General features: G+C 40.0%; 1 protein-coding gene across 1 annotated transcript in view; it reads right to left on the bottom strand.

Annotated features, from left to right (window-relative positions):
* Nucleotides 1-4,701: 4,701 nt before the first annotated feature.
* The window catches only part of rxfp1 (relaxin family peptide receptor 1), a 99,967-nt gene continuing 88,512 nt past the window's right edge, over nucleotides 4,702-16,156 (bottom strand). Inside the window, exons 16-18 of the mRNA XM_062999944.1 lie at nucleotides 12,345-12,755; nucleotides 8,540-8,758; nucleotides 4,702-4,961 (exon numbers count right to left, since the gene is read on the bottom strand). Of these exons, the coding sequence (XP_062856014.1) occupies nucleotides 4,702-4,961; nucleotides 8,540-8,758; nucleotides 12,345-12,755 (890 nt within the window). The remainder of the gene's footprint in view (nucleotides 4,962-8,539; nucleotides 8,759-12,344; nucleotides 12,756-16,156) is intronic.

The raw sequence follows: 16,156 nt of genomic DNA, 5'->3' as shown, positions 1-16,156 counted from the left end.
TATACTTTAAGTCAAAATAGGTGCAATTAGGGTCGTGTTGGGTGCTGGAGCCTATCCCAGCTTTTCAATAGGTGCAAGGCACACAGTAACACCCTGGACGGGGCGCCAGTCCATCGCAGGGCAGACACACATACAAACGCACATACACACACCCATTCACATATAGGGCAATTCAGTGTCTCCAGTTATCCTGACTGCATGTTTTTGGATTGTGGGAGGAAACACGGAGCTCCCGGAGGAAACCCAAGCAGACACGGGGAGAATATGCAAACTCCGCACAGAAAGGACCCAGACTGCCCCGTCTGGGGATCGAACCCAGGACCTTCTTGCTGTGAGACGTCAGTGCAACCCACCGACCCACCGTGCCGCCCATAGGTGAAACAGTGTATTATAATTTCAGTTTAGGGTAAAAAAAACTATTATAAAAATACAAAGAATGTACCATTACCAAACCAGCAACAGGTACATTTACATTGTAGTCATTTTATTTTTGAAAGAGTGTGGACAGTCTTTAACATACCGATAGATCTTACAAAAGGACAGGATATTTCTCCTTCTTATTTAAAACAGCTGACACAGGGGTTGACTTTCAACAAAGTGAATGAGTAAGCAAGCAATGTAATACAAAACATTAAATTACTACAAGATTTACAGTTACAGGGGGTATAAATGCATTTTAAATCCCATCCCCATTAATTTATTTGACAACGCACACTTTAACAGATCAACTGAAAAAAAACTTCCTTTATTCCTTTTGCAAGTGCAGTCTGAAACAATTGAATAAAAAAAAAAATACCATTACCATTATTTTATTTATTGCGATAAAAATAAGAGTGTACCTGCCATACACACACTGTCCAGCAGGTCAAGTCTGTCTTGAATCATATGTGTCTGCCCAATAAAGCTGTGGGTGAAGATTTTACTCTGAGATTAAAGATTTTCACTCCAGATTGAATACAGTTTTGGACAGAGCCTTTGAAATGAGTAAAAAAAAATGCATTAAAATGCAGTACTGATAAAAAAAAGACAAATGTAACCCATTTGTTTTCATTTTCCAATTTTCAGGTGATAGTCAATCAAGAGAAACTGACACAACAATCATCTGCGCCTCTGTGCCCCCTCTGCCAGACAAAATGGCAATGCAGAAGGAACAACTTTTAACACAGGTCTGCTCCCGAAGTACTTCAGCAACTTTTTTATTTACATTAGGCATTTAGATTGTTTTGCAAAATGTGCCTTTTCATTCATTACCACTGTTACTGTTATTATCCAGTTATTAACAAGTCTGTCTTGAATCATACGTGTCTTAAATCCCTTCCCAATAAAGCTGTGGGTGAAGATTTTACTCTGAGATTAAAGATTTTCACTCCAGATTGAATGCAGTTTTGGACAGAGCCTTTGAAATGAGTACAAATTTGTAATGAGTAAATGTAACCCATTTGTTTTTATTTTCAGATTTTCAGGTGATAGTCAATCAAGAGAAACTGACACAACAATTATGCGCCTCTGTGCCCCCTCTGCCAGACAAAATGGCAATGCAGAAGGAACAACTTTTAACACAGGTCTGCTCCTGAAGTACTTCAGCAGCTTTTTTATTTACATTAGGCATTTAGATTGTTTTGCAAAATGTGCCTTTTCATTCTTTACCACTGTTACTGTTATTATCCAGTTATCAAGTCTGTTTTTAATTTTAAGTGTCTTAAATACCTGCCCAATAAAGCTGTGGGTGAAGATTTTACTCTGAGATTGAAGATTTTCACTCCAGATTGAATGCAGTTTTGGAGAGAGCCTTTGAAATGAGTAAAAATTTGTAATGAGTAAATGTAACCCATTTGTTTTCATTTTCAGATTTTTAGGTGATAGTCAATCAAGAGAAACTGACACAACAATCATCTGTGCCTCTGTGCCCCCTCTGCCAGACGAAATGGCAATGCAGAAGGAACAACTTTTAACACAGGTCTGCTCCTGAAGTACTTCAAAATGTGCCTTTTCATTCTTTACCACTGTTACTGTTATTATCCAGTTATTATCAAGTCTGTCTTGAATCATAAGTGTCTTAAATCCCTGCCCAATAAATCTGTGGGTGGAGATTTTACTCTGAGATTGAAGATTTTCACTCCAGATTGAATACAGTTTTGGAGAGAGCCTTTGAAATGAGTAAAGATTGGATGAAATGCAGTATTGATAAAAAAAAATTAAATGTAACCAATTTGTTTTCATTTTCCTGTTTTCCTGTATTGTGGTGGTTGAGTAATTTCTTTTGTATTTTTTTTTTCTTAATGCACAACTTAGCAATCTGTTCAGTGCATTTTATTCTGGTGAACGTGGTGAATTTGTGAATGAATACAAATTTTTTTCACATTGTAACTACTAAGTACAGATAAATAAATAACAACCTTACTATAACGTTCACAATTTAAGGTTCAGCTTACTACCATTATAAACCTATTATTAAGGAAATAACTACAAGGCTAAAGGAATTTAAACACTATACCATAAGTTATCACATACACCAAAACCATGGGCATTATTATATAGTTGCCACTTCCTCCATTTACAGCTTTATAAAGCCTTCACTTTTCACAACACTGTGGCGAAAGAGTCATTAACAAAAAAGAAATAATCAGAAATAAATAAGGTGGCCAAAATAACTAAACTAAAGACAAAAGCATCCACAGCCCGCAATGGATAAAGTGTTTAGAACATGGATAGTGCAGAACTGAGAACTGGTTGTCACAAAATGACAGGCTGCTTAATCCGTCGGCAACAACTCACTCACTCACTCACAGTCTTAACCGCTTATCCAATTAGGGCCGCTGGGTGCTGGAGCCTACCCCAGCTTTTCAATGGCTGCAAGGCATACAGTAACACCCTGGACTGGGCGACAGTCCATCGTAGGGCAGACACACATACACACATACACACAGACACACATACACACAATTCACCTATAGGGCAATTCAGTGTCTTCAATTAACTTGACTGCATGTTTTTTTTGACTGCATGGGAATCAAACCCAGGACCTTCTTGCTGTGAGGTGACAGTGCTACCCACTGAGCCACCGTGCCGCCCTGCAACAACTCAGTTCTCAAAAAACTTTCAGAACCAGCTGGAATGCACAAGGGGCACCCCAACCACACCAACTGGCACACCCCATGCATAATGTGGATTTACAGGTGGGGTCCGCTCTGGAAAAGAGATGTCACACCACCTCCCAGGGTGGTTCCACTGTAAGGCCCAAACTGTCTATACGGTAGAATGCTGGCATAGCACGCCAGCGGAGGACCGGACTGGACCAAGCAGCAAAGAATCAAAGCTTCAGAGAAAAACAGGTGCGCCAGCAAAAGGGCAGGCAAGTGTGGGAGGGAGGAACCATGATATACAGAAAAGAACTGCTACCGGAAGCAAATTACTGCTTAGGAGGTTTAGGTGATAGTCAACACAACAATCATCTGCGCCTCTGTGCCCCCTCTGCCAGACAAAATGGCAATGCAGAAGGAACAACCGATCAGCCTTAACATTAAAACCACCTCCTTGTTTCTACACTCACTGTCCATTTTATCAGCTCCACTTACCATATAGAAGCACTTTGTAGTTCTACAATTACTGACTGTAGTCCATCTGTTTTACTGCATGCTTTGTTAGCCCCCTTTCATGCTGTTCTTCAATGTTCAGGACTCTCTCAGGACCACCACAGAGCAGGTATTATTTGGGTGGTGAATCATACTCAGCACTGCAGTGACACTGACATGGTGGTGGTGTGTTAGTGTGTGTTGTGCTGGTATGAGTGGATCAGACACAGCAGCGCTGCTGGAGTTTTTAAATACCGTGTCCACTCACTGTCCACTCTATTAGACACTCCTACCTAGTTGGTCCACCTTGTAGATGTAAAGTCAGAGACGATCGCTCATCTATTGCTGCTGTTTGAGTTGGTCATCTTTGAGATTTTCATCAGTGGTCACAGGGCGCTGTTGGCTGGATATATTTTTGGTTGGTGGACTATTCTCAGTCCAGCAGTGACAGTGAGGTGATTAAAAACTCCATCATCACTGCTGTGTCTTATCCACTCATACCAGCACAACACACACTACCACACCACCAACATGTCAGTGTCACTGCAGTGCTGAGAATGACCCACCACCCAAATAATACCTACTCTGTAGTGGTCCTGGGAGAGTCTTGACCATTGAAGAACAGCATGAAAAGCATAACAAAGCATGCAGAGAAACAGATGGACTACAGTCAGTAATTGTAGAACTACAAGGTGCTTCTATATGGTAAGTGGAGCTGATAAAATGGAGAGTGAGTGTAGAAACAAGGAGGTGGTTTTAATGCTATAACCCCTGTCACCTGATTATTCTGAGAAAGGACCTAAAGGTTTACAGTCAAGGAAAAAATATTCTCCACCTGTTGCTTAACTGCTTGTTTTAACAGTTTGGAGTAACACACTTCCACAGAAAATGAATAGAACTGTTACATCACCTGCTAGTGTGAACATAGTGTATAAAGCAAATGCAAACCTACTCACATAAATACACACACTCATTATTTCAATCCCTTACTATGAATATGGTCATGTAGGTATTCATTATTAAACATACAAACATGTGTCCACTACAAACAGGCCCAAATTGCAGGTAATCTCTTTATAGCATAGTAACAGGTCTTGTTCATGTGTAACAGCTGGGATGTCCTTTAGTTTTAGGACATTTGTGACGGATGTGCTAGATACTCTGGTGAAACTGCATTATGAGTGTTTTCCTGAAGAGGCCACATTTCCTGCCAGGTGAAAGATGGATGGTGGGCTGAGTGTCTGCTGAGCAATGGCCGCCGCTGCCTGTAGTTGTTCCAGACCTGCAGTAGAGTCTCCTTAAAGGGTCGAGTAGTCAAAGTGTAGAGAATAGGATTTAGAGCACTGTTTATGGGCAGGATAAAGATGACAACCCATGAGCTGATGGTTCCTGTGTAAAGAAATGCACAAAACTAAACTTAGTTACTGTGATCTGAACCTAATTTTTTCCTGGTCACTCAGGTGGCACAGCGGTAAAATACGCTAGCACAGTAGAGCTGGGATTTCGAATACATCGTATCGAATCTCAGATCTGCCATCCGGCTGGGCTGGGTGGCCACATGAACAATGACTGGCTGTTGTTCGTGGGATGAGCCGGACCAGGGTTCCTCATAACTGGTGCAATTACGACTTCTGCTGGCTGATTGATGGCGCCTGCACAGAGTTGGGGAATTATGCTGATCATGGTGTGGCTCTCTGTGAACAAGGCTGGTCCGCATATGAACTCGCCTCGTGCAGGTGAAAAAAGGCAGTCGAAAATGCTCACGTGTCGGAGGGGGCGTGTGTTGCAAGGCTCCTCAGTCAGAAGTGGAAGGTTGTATTGGTAGAGGTGAAGCATAACACAACCAGGGTAATTGGATACGACTAGATTAGGGGAGAAAATTGGTGGGGGCGGGGTAAGACATCCTTGAGAGGAATTTACCTTAATCCAATTTCTACCTAGGGATTGCACTTCAACACAGTGTCTATTGTTATTGTATTTTCGTAATATAATGCACAAGAACCAGTATCAGCAGATAAGCTTTTTGTAAAATGACACCAAAAATCACTTGGAAACAGAAGATATAGAAAAGATTTTCCTTCTGCTCATACTTATCTTCCAATCTAGTCATTCCAGTTCCCTATTGTGAATCAACTGCCGCTAGCACAACCCCCTATCTAATCAAGAAGAGCCAGATCACCACATACCCCTACTGACACTTGTCTAATCTATGGCTGGTTCTTATTACCTGCCAATGTTGGGTTTCAACATAAAGCTGTGTCTCATACAGTGAGTCTCACTGCGCTTCATGTGACTTCCATGTGATTACTTCTGGGACTGGTGCAATATGACCACATATTGCAGCAGAAAGAGACTCGTGCTACCTTTCCTCAAACACAGCTAATTGTGTTTGTGTGGACCCCTATTTAGGCAGCTTGAACACTCCGCAGTTGTGCGCTAGTGTGTTAGATCACTGCGTCAACTCCACCCTTGCTCATATCAAGAATTATTTTAAGAAAAGCACTATTTTTAACAATGATGTCCTATATCTTATTTTTATTTATTTATTAGTTTTTTATATTTTGTTTATGCATTTTCTCCCTTTTTCTCCCGACTTTAAAACGTCCAATTACGCTTCCTCTCCACTGATGCCGATTCCCACTCCAATTGAGGAGAACAAAACTAACACATGCCCCCTCCGACACGTGTGCAGTAGCAGACTGCATCTTTTTACCTGCACTAGGTGAGTTCATATGTGGATCAGCTTTGCCTCTGTGCCACCTGAGCGCCTCTCGTATCTTAATTGACCTTATCCTTATAAATTATAGCCACTATGAATTTAGGTAACAATACTATAAAGTTTAAATTTCATTTTAAATATAAGAACTACAAATTAAAAAATACATTCCTGATCGTAAGAACTACATTTTAAATTTTTCTATTTTCCCCCCAATTTTTCTCCCCTAATCTAGTCATGTCCAATTACCCTGATTAGCGTCCTCCACACCCCCATCAGCATTATTCCTCAGCCCTGTGCAGGTGCCATCAGTCAGCCAGCAGGGGCTGCAGTCACACCAGTTATGAGGACCTCTGATCTGACTTTCTTACCCTCTAACCCTGAACAACAGCCAATCGTTGTTCATGCTGCCACCCAGCCCAGTCGTAAAGGAAGAGCTAAGATTTGATACGATGTAATCGAAAACCCAACTCTGGTGCGCTAGCGTACTTTACCGCTGCGCCACCTGAGCGGCAATTAGAACTAGATTTTTATTTCAGGTTTAAAAATACTTAAAGAGCTTTATTCTTTTTTTCCTGTTTTATTTATGCATTTTCTCCCATTTTCTTCCAATTTAGCGTAGTCAATTTGTCTTCTGCTGCTGGGGGATCCCTGATAGCAGTTGAGATGGGTATATTGCTGCTCACAAATCCTCCAACCCACGTGCAGCCCTTAGTTGAACCCTTTTTTCACTTAGGCATTAGTAAACTTTTATAACAGGCAACTGTTAACCGAATAATTGGTAAGGACACAAGCTGCAGAAACCAAATATATCTTTTGAAATAATCCAATCTACAGTTTATAAGCATATACTAGTTAGAGGCATTATATAGGGATAGCAATGTCTTATTTTATCTATTTTTAATAATTCCATGTAGTTTTTGTAATAGCCTTTCATAAAGCTTGTCTTTTGTCACATTATACCATGAATATTAAAATAATTTTGTTTTTTCAAACTGTATTTATACATTAAAACCCTCATCATTAAAGTGAAAATTACATTTTTATAAAATCTAATAACTTACTGTTATGTAATTAGTTAAATATCTGGTTAAGACAGGTAACCAGCCCCTTTGAGTAACCTTTACAAACTTGCTTTGGTACATTTAATCACATTTCAGATCACTTTGCAGGCTAACTGGTCCACACCAGAAAGACAGACAGACAGACAGTGGATCTAACTTCATTCATTCATTTATTCAGTGTCTGTTTTACTACTGCTTTATCCTGATCAGGGTCGCGGTGGATCTAACTTACTGAGTGAAAAACAGAAAACAGCCTGGACAGGTGGCCAGTTCATCAATGGGCAGACACACTCGCAATGTTACTCACATTTATACACACTCACAGTTAGGGCAATTTTAGGCCAATTGTTTTGACTGCATGTCTTTGGACCTGTGGTGGGAGAATATAACTCTACACAGAAAGGACTCTGGCCGACCGAATAGGGGAATAGAATCCAGACCCTTCTTGCTGTGAGGCAATAGTGCAACCCACTGAGCTACCATGCTGCCTAAATGTTCCTTTTTATTCTCTGTTGATTTATGCATTTTCTCCCGATTTAGCATAGTCAATTTGACTTCCGATTGCATTCGAGGAGGGTATATTGCTGCTCACGCGTCCTCCGACATGTGCGAAGTCCTAGCGCCTTCTTTTACGCTCATGCTTTGGTGGATTCGCACATGAGGCTCATCCACTTTCTGCACAGGCGCCTCGGTCTGCTAACCAGTGTACTTGCACAGCGTTTGAAGACCCGACCCACTTAGTCCAGTCATTTTCCCACCCAGCAGACATGGAGGCCAATTGTGCCCACTAGATGACTTCAACCGGGGTGTTCAGAATCTCGGCGCTGATGTGCTAGTGGAATATCCGACTGCGCCACCTGGGTGCCTTCCACCTGGGTGCCTTCCTTTTTTTTTAAGAAATAATTTTCAGAACAGTTTCCTTTTTTCCTCGTTACTTGAATGCTTGAATGCTGTAAAATGTGTAAATTAAGCTGGAGAAAGCTATTTTTGTGAGTTTTGATTTTAGGCTGAAAGGCAAAAGGTTATGAATGTTTTCTATAGGCACTGTAATTGTGTGTCATCACGCGTCTAAAACATTTGGCTTCTAATAAATCTTAATTGTTAATAGATGTTAAAATGTTAAGAGATGTAAAATTTTAAAAGTTAAATAAATAAAAGTAAATAAAAAACCTTAAGAGAACACTCACCTGGGATTTCAACATCCATGAGTGATAAGATTTTAAGGATAAAAATAGGTATCCAGCACAGTGAATCTGTGATGACGATGGAGAAGAAGCGTTTGGCTACTGTTAGTTCTTTCTTTATATGGTTGCTGTACTTGGTTGTTTGTGTCCCCGTTCTCTGAATGTTGTAAAACATGCTTCCATAAGACAAGACAATAATTAGGAAAGCCACCAGGTTCAGACCTTTGGAGAAGCATATAAAATAGCATTTTAACATTGGAGTATGAATGACTAAACAGATGCTGTTAATGAATGTAAGCCAAAGGCTTTTCCGATTATTCTGATAGTTTCAGTTAATAATAAGCATGTTTAAATTTACAAAACTAAATGTAGACTACTGTACAAAAACAGAAACAAATGATTTTTAAATTTACTTGCAAGTCATGAAGGTCAGAAGGTCATGGTAATCAACCATCCATAAAACATAATTTAATATCTGCAGCATTGAAATAATGAGCAATTATTACAGGGCCTAAAAGTGTGCTAGGAATATCTTCCCCACTCCATAACATCATCACCAACACCATGTTCATGAAGTCTATGCCAAATTCTGACCCTACCATCTGAATACCATTTTTAATATTTATTTAAATGCCAAAAGTAGAAAGAAAAAAAGTTTTTCAATGTTTTACTGATCAACTTCAATGTTCTTGGTAAATAGATACACATTTAGAATTTGATCCCTGCAACACACTTTAAAAAGTTAAGACAGCCAAAATAAGAGTAAAAAGTTTATAGTAGATTCAAGTTACAGCATTCCACATTCAGTAGGTGAATTGGCAACAGGTGAGGGAATCATGATTGGATATAAAAGAAGGATCCACCAATGCACCAGTCACCAGTTACAAGCAATGATGGCAGTTGTAGCCTAGCGGGTAAGGTACTGGACCAGTAATTGAAAGGTCAATGGTTCAAGCCTCACCACTGCCAGGTTGCCACTGTTGGGCCCCTTGAGCAAGGCCCTTAACCATCAATTGCTTAGACGATATCCTGTCACAGTACTGTAAGTCACTTAGGATAAAAAGCGTCTGCCAAATGCCGAAAATGTAAATGTAAATGATGGGTCATGGCTCACTGCTTTGTGCCAAACTTTAGAAAATAACTGACAATCAGTTCAAAAAGAACATGGTTCAGCTTGTTTTCATGTTGAGTTCTCTTTGCCTAAGATAAAATGGATAATCCAGAGTGATATACGGCTATAAAGCTATATAATAAAATTATATAGGTCATAGGGCATGTGTGACTTGCATATGTGTGAAGGTACCATTGACACAGAGGTGTTAATTGGTATTTTAGAGAGAGACATGCTGCAAAGTCCATGCAGTCCAGATCTGTCTCCTGTTAAAAATGTATGGTGCAGCATGACAAGAATGACAATTCCACTTGCAAAACTGCAAAAATTAGTGTCCTCAATTATGAAACATGCTTATATTTATAAAATAATGTAAGATAAAATAATATAAATAGGCACCCAGGTGGATATTCCGCTAGCACACCAGTGCCGAGATTCTGAACTCCTCGGTTTGAAACTCAGCATTGCCACCGGTCGACTGGCAGTGTCTGCAGCAGACACGTCTCTGCTAGGGCGGATAACCGGACTATGTGGGTAGAATTAAACGCTGTGTAAGGACCCTGTAGAGATGGAGAGGCGCCTGTGCAGAATGCATGGGTGAAAAAGGGTTCCTCTAAGGGCTGCGCGCGGGTCAGAAGAGGCGTGAGCAGCAATATACCCACCTCCACTGCAATCAGGGATCCCCCAGCAGTGGAAGACAAATAACTAATATAAAAACTAATATAAATAACATAAATAATTATAGGTATATTCATCTTTATTGTTACTGTACAAATACAATGAGATATTTGGAGCTTAATTTAGGTAAATTAAGTAAAAAAAAAATAAACAAAAGACACTAATAACTACAAAATCTAGCACTGGTAATCTTTTCTTTCTACACTCATTAGTTAAATAAAGATTCAAGAAAATTAGCAAACCACAGATTTGCCTTTTGTTGTGTTTTACAAATAGTCCCAACTTTGGAAATGTTTTTTGTAATTTGCACTTTCCTGTTAATTCAAACCAGTTTTGCATTTTTTCTTTGATCTCCCATTAACAAGATTTTTGCCTGCTTAAAACTACCAAAAGCTTTGCCAAATCTAGTACAAATTACACTAATCTGGCTGTAGTCATACATGTCACTGTTTAACATGTGATTAATGACTAGTATTACCAGTTTGGATTATCCCTGTAAAATACAGGCAGTTGTCACAAGTAAAATCAGCCTTAAGAGTGAACAAACTCAATGCTCTAGATTAAATTACTAAACATCTTTCAAATCTGTTTGGTTACTGGAAACTATTAATCAAGCATATTAAATTAGAAAATGAAGAAGTTAAAAATCCTTTGGTGCACCCAGTATTTTTAGCTTTATTTTAAACATAAATATAAGGATAACGTCCTAATCTTTTTATCAGCGGTGATAGGTTGGAACAGTGAAGGATCTGGAGCCAGTTATTTTTAACGTAATGAATATCATGAGATAGATATCATGAGATCTTTTTTCTCAGCTTACCTCGGGTGTTAAATTGGATGTGATTTGATGCTATCAGTTTACAGAGGTCTCATGAAGAATCAATCTGACCTCTGTAACAGCAAACAAATTGAGGACTTGCTAATACTAAGTGCTTATGGATACTTATAATGTCAGTAAATAATGTGTAAAAACTGACTAGCCACAAACCTTTACCATACCCCCACAGCTAAAAATTAGATAGAGGCTTTAGATTATAAGGATTAAAAGGATTTCACAATTACACTATATTGACAGTTGTTTATGAACTCCTGACCACAAGCTTGGACAACCCATTCCAAAACCACTAGCATTAATATGGAGGTATCCTGCCTCCCTTTGCAGTTGTAATCACCTCCATATTTGTGTGAATGCCTTGTGAAAGTGGATTAATGCACTGAAAATATATTAAATGAAATAAACAAAGGTTGTTGGATAATTGTTTCCCTTCTATTATTTTTATTATTTTTATTTATTTATTATTTTTTATTAACCGCTTTATTCTGGTCAGCGTCCCATTGGGTACGGTTTCATCAGGAAACACAGGGCACAAGGCAGGAAAACCCTGGGCAGAGCAACAGTTCATCTCTGGGTCTGAGCTTATTGCAGATAAACCAAAACAGTGGAAACATTTGCACTGGTGAGATGAGTCCACACTTTAGCCTGTTCTTAGGAAACGTGCATGACGAGACCACCCAAAATGCCAGCAGTAAAAAAGTGCCAAAGTCAACATCCACCATGGTATTGGGGTGCATTTGGGTCCCACGGCATGGGTGACATCTGTTATCATGGAGTCCATGGTTATTTGCCAGGCAGCATGGCTTCACAGACACAAAGTGCATGTGCATGACTGACCTGCCTGCAGTCCAGATCTGTCTCCTAATCAGACGACAGTGAACAAAGACTGTTGAGCAATTGAAGTATTGTATCAAGCAAGAATGGGCAAACAACTCCACTTGCAAAACTGCCACAATTAGTACCCTCAGTTCCCAAACCAATAAAAACTGTAATTAATAATTAAACATGACTCAGTCCTAACATTTTTGAGTGTATTGCAGGCATCACGATCTGCTTACATTTACATAATAGAATAAAGTTGATCTGTAAACATTGCAAATAATTTCTTTGTACTTTTGTCATTTAAATAAAATAAATAAATATTATTTTATGGTCTTGTATTTGGACGGAAAATAGAAACTCACCCAGAAAGATGACAATAGAGTAGACATGAGCCCCTGCAGTCTCTGGCTGCTCCGAATGCAGAGGAAAACAAACCCCATTGGTCCCATAAAAGTTCCTAAACATGTCTTTATAGACCAGAGGCAGGAAAGCAATAATAAATCCCACGATCCAGATGACAACCAGAATAGTGACAGTGCGCCTACGCCCAGGCGTCAGGTAGCGAAATGGGTAGACAATACAGATGTACTTTTCCAAGGTGAGGTAGGTAAGGAGCATAACAGAGACCTCAGTGGACAGCATGGCCAGAGAGCCAACCACCTGACATGGCACACTGTCCATCCAGGCCTGGGCATGGCGGTTATACTCACCACGAAACTTCAGGTCGTATGCCCCAATCACAAACAGATAGATGCCCATCAAACCGTCAGCACCTGCCCCAGAATGTAAGAAGCTTGGTTAATTTTGGCTCATAATTAGGCGTAATGACATTAAGGTTATATACTTATGTACTCTGTTAATCAAATTGTCTTAACATTTTGGAGCATTGACCTAAACACTGATCCACTTACAGGTCATTCTTTTTAGATATATGGTAGAAAAACAGAAAAGAACTTACAAAACTCCCTACAAAGAGTAAATGGATATAACAGTCAAACTCAGGATATCAGGACCCATAATACAGTGCGACACACACTCTACCAACTGTGCCACTGCGCCATTTATTAAAGCTATTTTTAAACTAACAATAAACTGCATTTAATCCAAAATTTTTAATAAGTAAGATGTCCACAAATATTCGACAGGCAGTGCATAGAGCAGCATGTGAACAGTTGTATCAATAGTGTAGTAGCATGGCAGTATTTTGGGATGATTAGGTCAAAATGTCAAATTTTGCACATTTTCTATTTTCCATTACACTTCTAAGCTTATTCAAAACACCTGGCTGATGACAGAATGGAGGCTAGCACATTCCCCCTTCGACATACACTGGGTGTGATTGAAAACCTAGTGAGCTCTCTACACGGACAGCATTTTACGTCATCCTACACACACTCCGAAGTAGAAGGCTGTTCGAATTCTTAGATACCTTAAAATGCTGTCTAGTAAGGTACCTTAAGTTAGCATTTTCTCCCTTTTCCCGTGTTTAATTTTTACCCAATTACGTTATGCTTACTCTCTACTGGTGCTGACCCCCACCCCTGACTGAGGAGAGCGAACTGACACACGTCCCCTCCGACACGAAAACAGCAGTAGCCTACTGCATTTTTTCACCTGCACGGCGAGTTAACATGTGAATCAGCCCTGCGGACGGACAGCCACACCCTGATCAGCATTGTTCCTCTACCCTGTGCGGACACCATCAATAGCCAGCAGAGGTCGTAATTGCATCAGTTATGAGGTCCCTATCCGGCTCCCACCCTGTATGAACAAGAGCCAAACGTTGTATTTTACCGCTGAGCCATCTGAGCGGCCATGGTACCTTAAATTTAATCTGTATTTGGACTGAATAATGAGGCAGCATCTGATGTTTCCTTGGCTGTGAGACAATCCTGTCATTTAGTGTGGCACAACTGTTCTCACAAAAAAATGACAAATATGGTGGATGAATCTGGAGCAATGAACCGAGTTATTTTTAAATGGAAATAAATTATCATTGATTTTTAATTTGTATAAACGTGTACAAGTGCCATTTATTTGCAAATTCAGGCTTGTCAGTGACAATTTAACCATTTTTGGTACATAAAGGGAGATGTTAGTTGACATGCTAGCGTGTTGTGCAACCTCATCCCATTGGTTTGAATGCCATGAGGCTAACTGTGTTACCTTAGTAAGCAAAAACTAATGTAATCACTGTCTAAGTAGCGAGTCAGAATAACCTGACTTATAAGTCGATGACTTATTAGAATCCTCTCTACTTAGGCAGCTGCCTATGTAGGCAGCACACAGCAGGGTAGCTCACTAGGTTTTCGAACAGACCCAGTATGTCCCCCTTGGTAAAACCAGAAAGCAGCAGATATTACTACAGAGAGCTTTAACATGTGCATGATCATACTATGTTCTCTGTATTCCTCAGTTGTGTCAGTGCCTTAACAAGACAGTATGAGTTACTGTCGCATTGCCATAGAGAAAATTCCCAATCCTTTCTCCTTCAAACATATCCAATTATGCTGAGTGCCTCTCCAGACAGGTAGTACCAATGAGACTCAAACCCAGGTCTACATGACAATATGCTAGTTTCAATCTGTAACCCTTTATAAATTTTTTATGCATTTTCTCCCCGCGGATTTAGCGGACTTAATTTTTGTCTTCCGCTGCTGAGGGATACCCGATTGCATCCGAGGAGAGCACGTCGCTGTACACGTCTCTTCGTACACGTGCACAGCCTTCCTCTTCTCGCCCCTGAATTCTGCACAGGCTTCTCTTCCGCCAATCAGGGTCCTTACACAGAATATGAAGACCCCATTCACACATAGTCCAGTCCCCACCCTGCAGATACGGTGGCCAATAAGTATCTGCTGCAGGCACTGGCAACTATGCCCGCTAGATGGTGCCCAGCCAACCGGTGGCAATGCCAAGATTCAAACCGAGGAGTTCAGAAACTCGGCGCTGGTGTGCTAGTGGAATATTCCGCTGTGCCACCTGGGCGATTCACCCTTTATATATGTTTTCATCTTTTCCTCGCAATTTATTTTTGGGTTCCTTTGCTGCTTGCACCACCACCACACTGGACAAGAAGGGACACAGACTAGCACCTGCCCCTTCAACCTGACTCATATTGATGTTGTTGCCTTGTTCAAACATCTTCTCTTTAAATAAAGTTTCCAAATTCAGTGTGAAGTCATCGACAGCATTTTTATACTAGCCAATGTTGGATTCACATAGAGAGCCATACTGTGTATAAAGCATCCTGCTATGACCTGACCGTGAGCTTGATGGCCATACTATTTCAAAAACAAATAATTCAAAAATAGAGTGACCTCTGTGTGAGCTTTTCAGTTAGAACAACAGCCACTCTTCTGAGAAGGCTTGTTTCAGTTAATTCCAGCTGTTCAGTGGGGCTGAGGTCAGGGCTCTGTGCAGGCCTCTGGACTTTCTTAAACCAAGCTTTTATTCATGTCTTTATAAGCCTTGTTTTTGTGCAAAAAGGCACAGTCATGTTGGATTAGAAAAGGGCCTTCCCTAAACTGTTGCTGCAAAAAAGTTGGAGAGTATAATTTCCTTTATATAATTTATTTAGTACTTTTGTTAGCAACTGCTCCGGCTGAATTAAAAAAATTAGAAAGGATGTCCCAATACTTCTGTCCATACAGTGTATGTGTAACTCCACTACTCATGCTGGCACATCAGCTACATAACAGAAGGTGCTTAATAAATATCAATACAAAAAATCCCAAAGAGGATTGTCTTCCTTCCCCAAAGTTGTGTCTGGTAAGCACTTGGCAAAGCCATCGGAACAGCTAAGACTCAAACTAAGTCTTACTGAGGATTTTGAACATTAGCACATTACACCACTGCGTCACCCAAGCGCCCATGTAGACATTTTTAGTGGGACTTAAGTCAAACTAATTATAGACATCATCCCTTTTTTTGAAGAAAAGTCTTAGTGTTATTGTTGTAATTGGTGTTGTTGCCTTGTTAACACACATTTTCTTTCCAAATGTAGTTTCTTGGCCAATAAGATTAAATTATTTTCTAATTTGCAATAGTTTCAATTATGTTTCTGTTAATAACAGACAATTCCCAAAGACCATTTACATAAAAGCTAATTATATTATGATATTATAGTGGTTCCACCTTCTTATTTCACTGTGGCTATAATATTCTTGAGCAT

The sequence above is a fragment of the Trichomycterus rosablanca genome, chromosome 8 (genome assembly GCF_030014385.1).
Source record: "Trichomycterus rosablanca isolate fTriRos1 chromosome 8, fTriRos1.hap1, whole genome shotgun sequence".
NCBI classification, from domain to species: Eukaryota; Metazoa; Chordata; class Actinopteri; order Siluriformes; family Trichomycteridae; genus Trichomycterus; species Trichomycterus rosablanca.
This window is presented reverse-complemented; position numbering and strand designations above follow the sequence as displayed.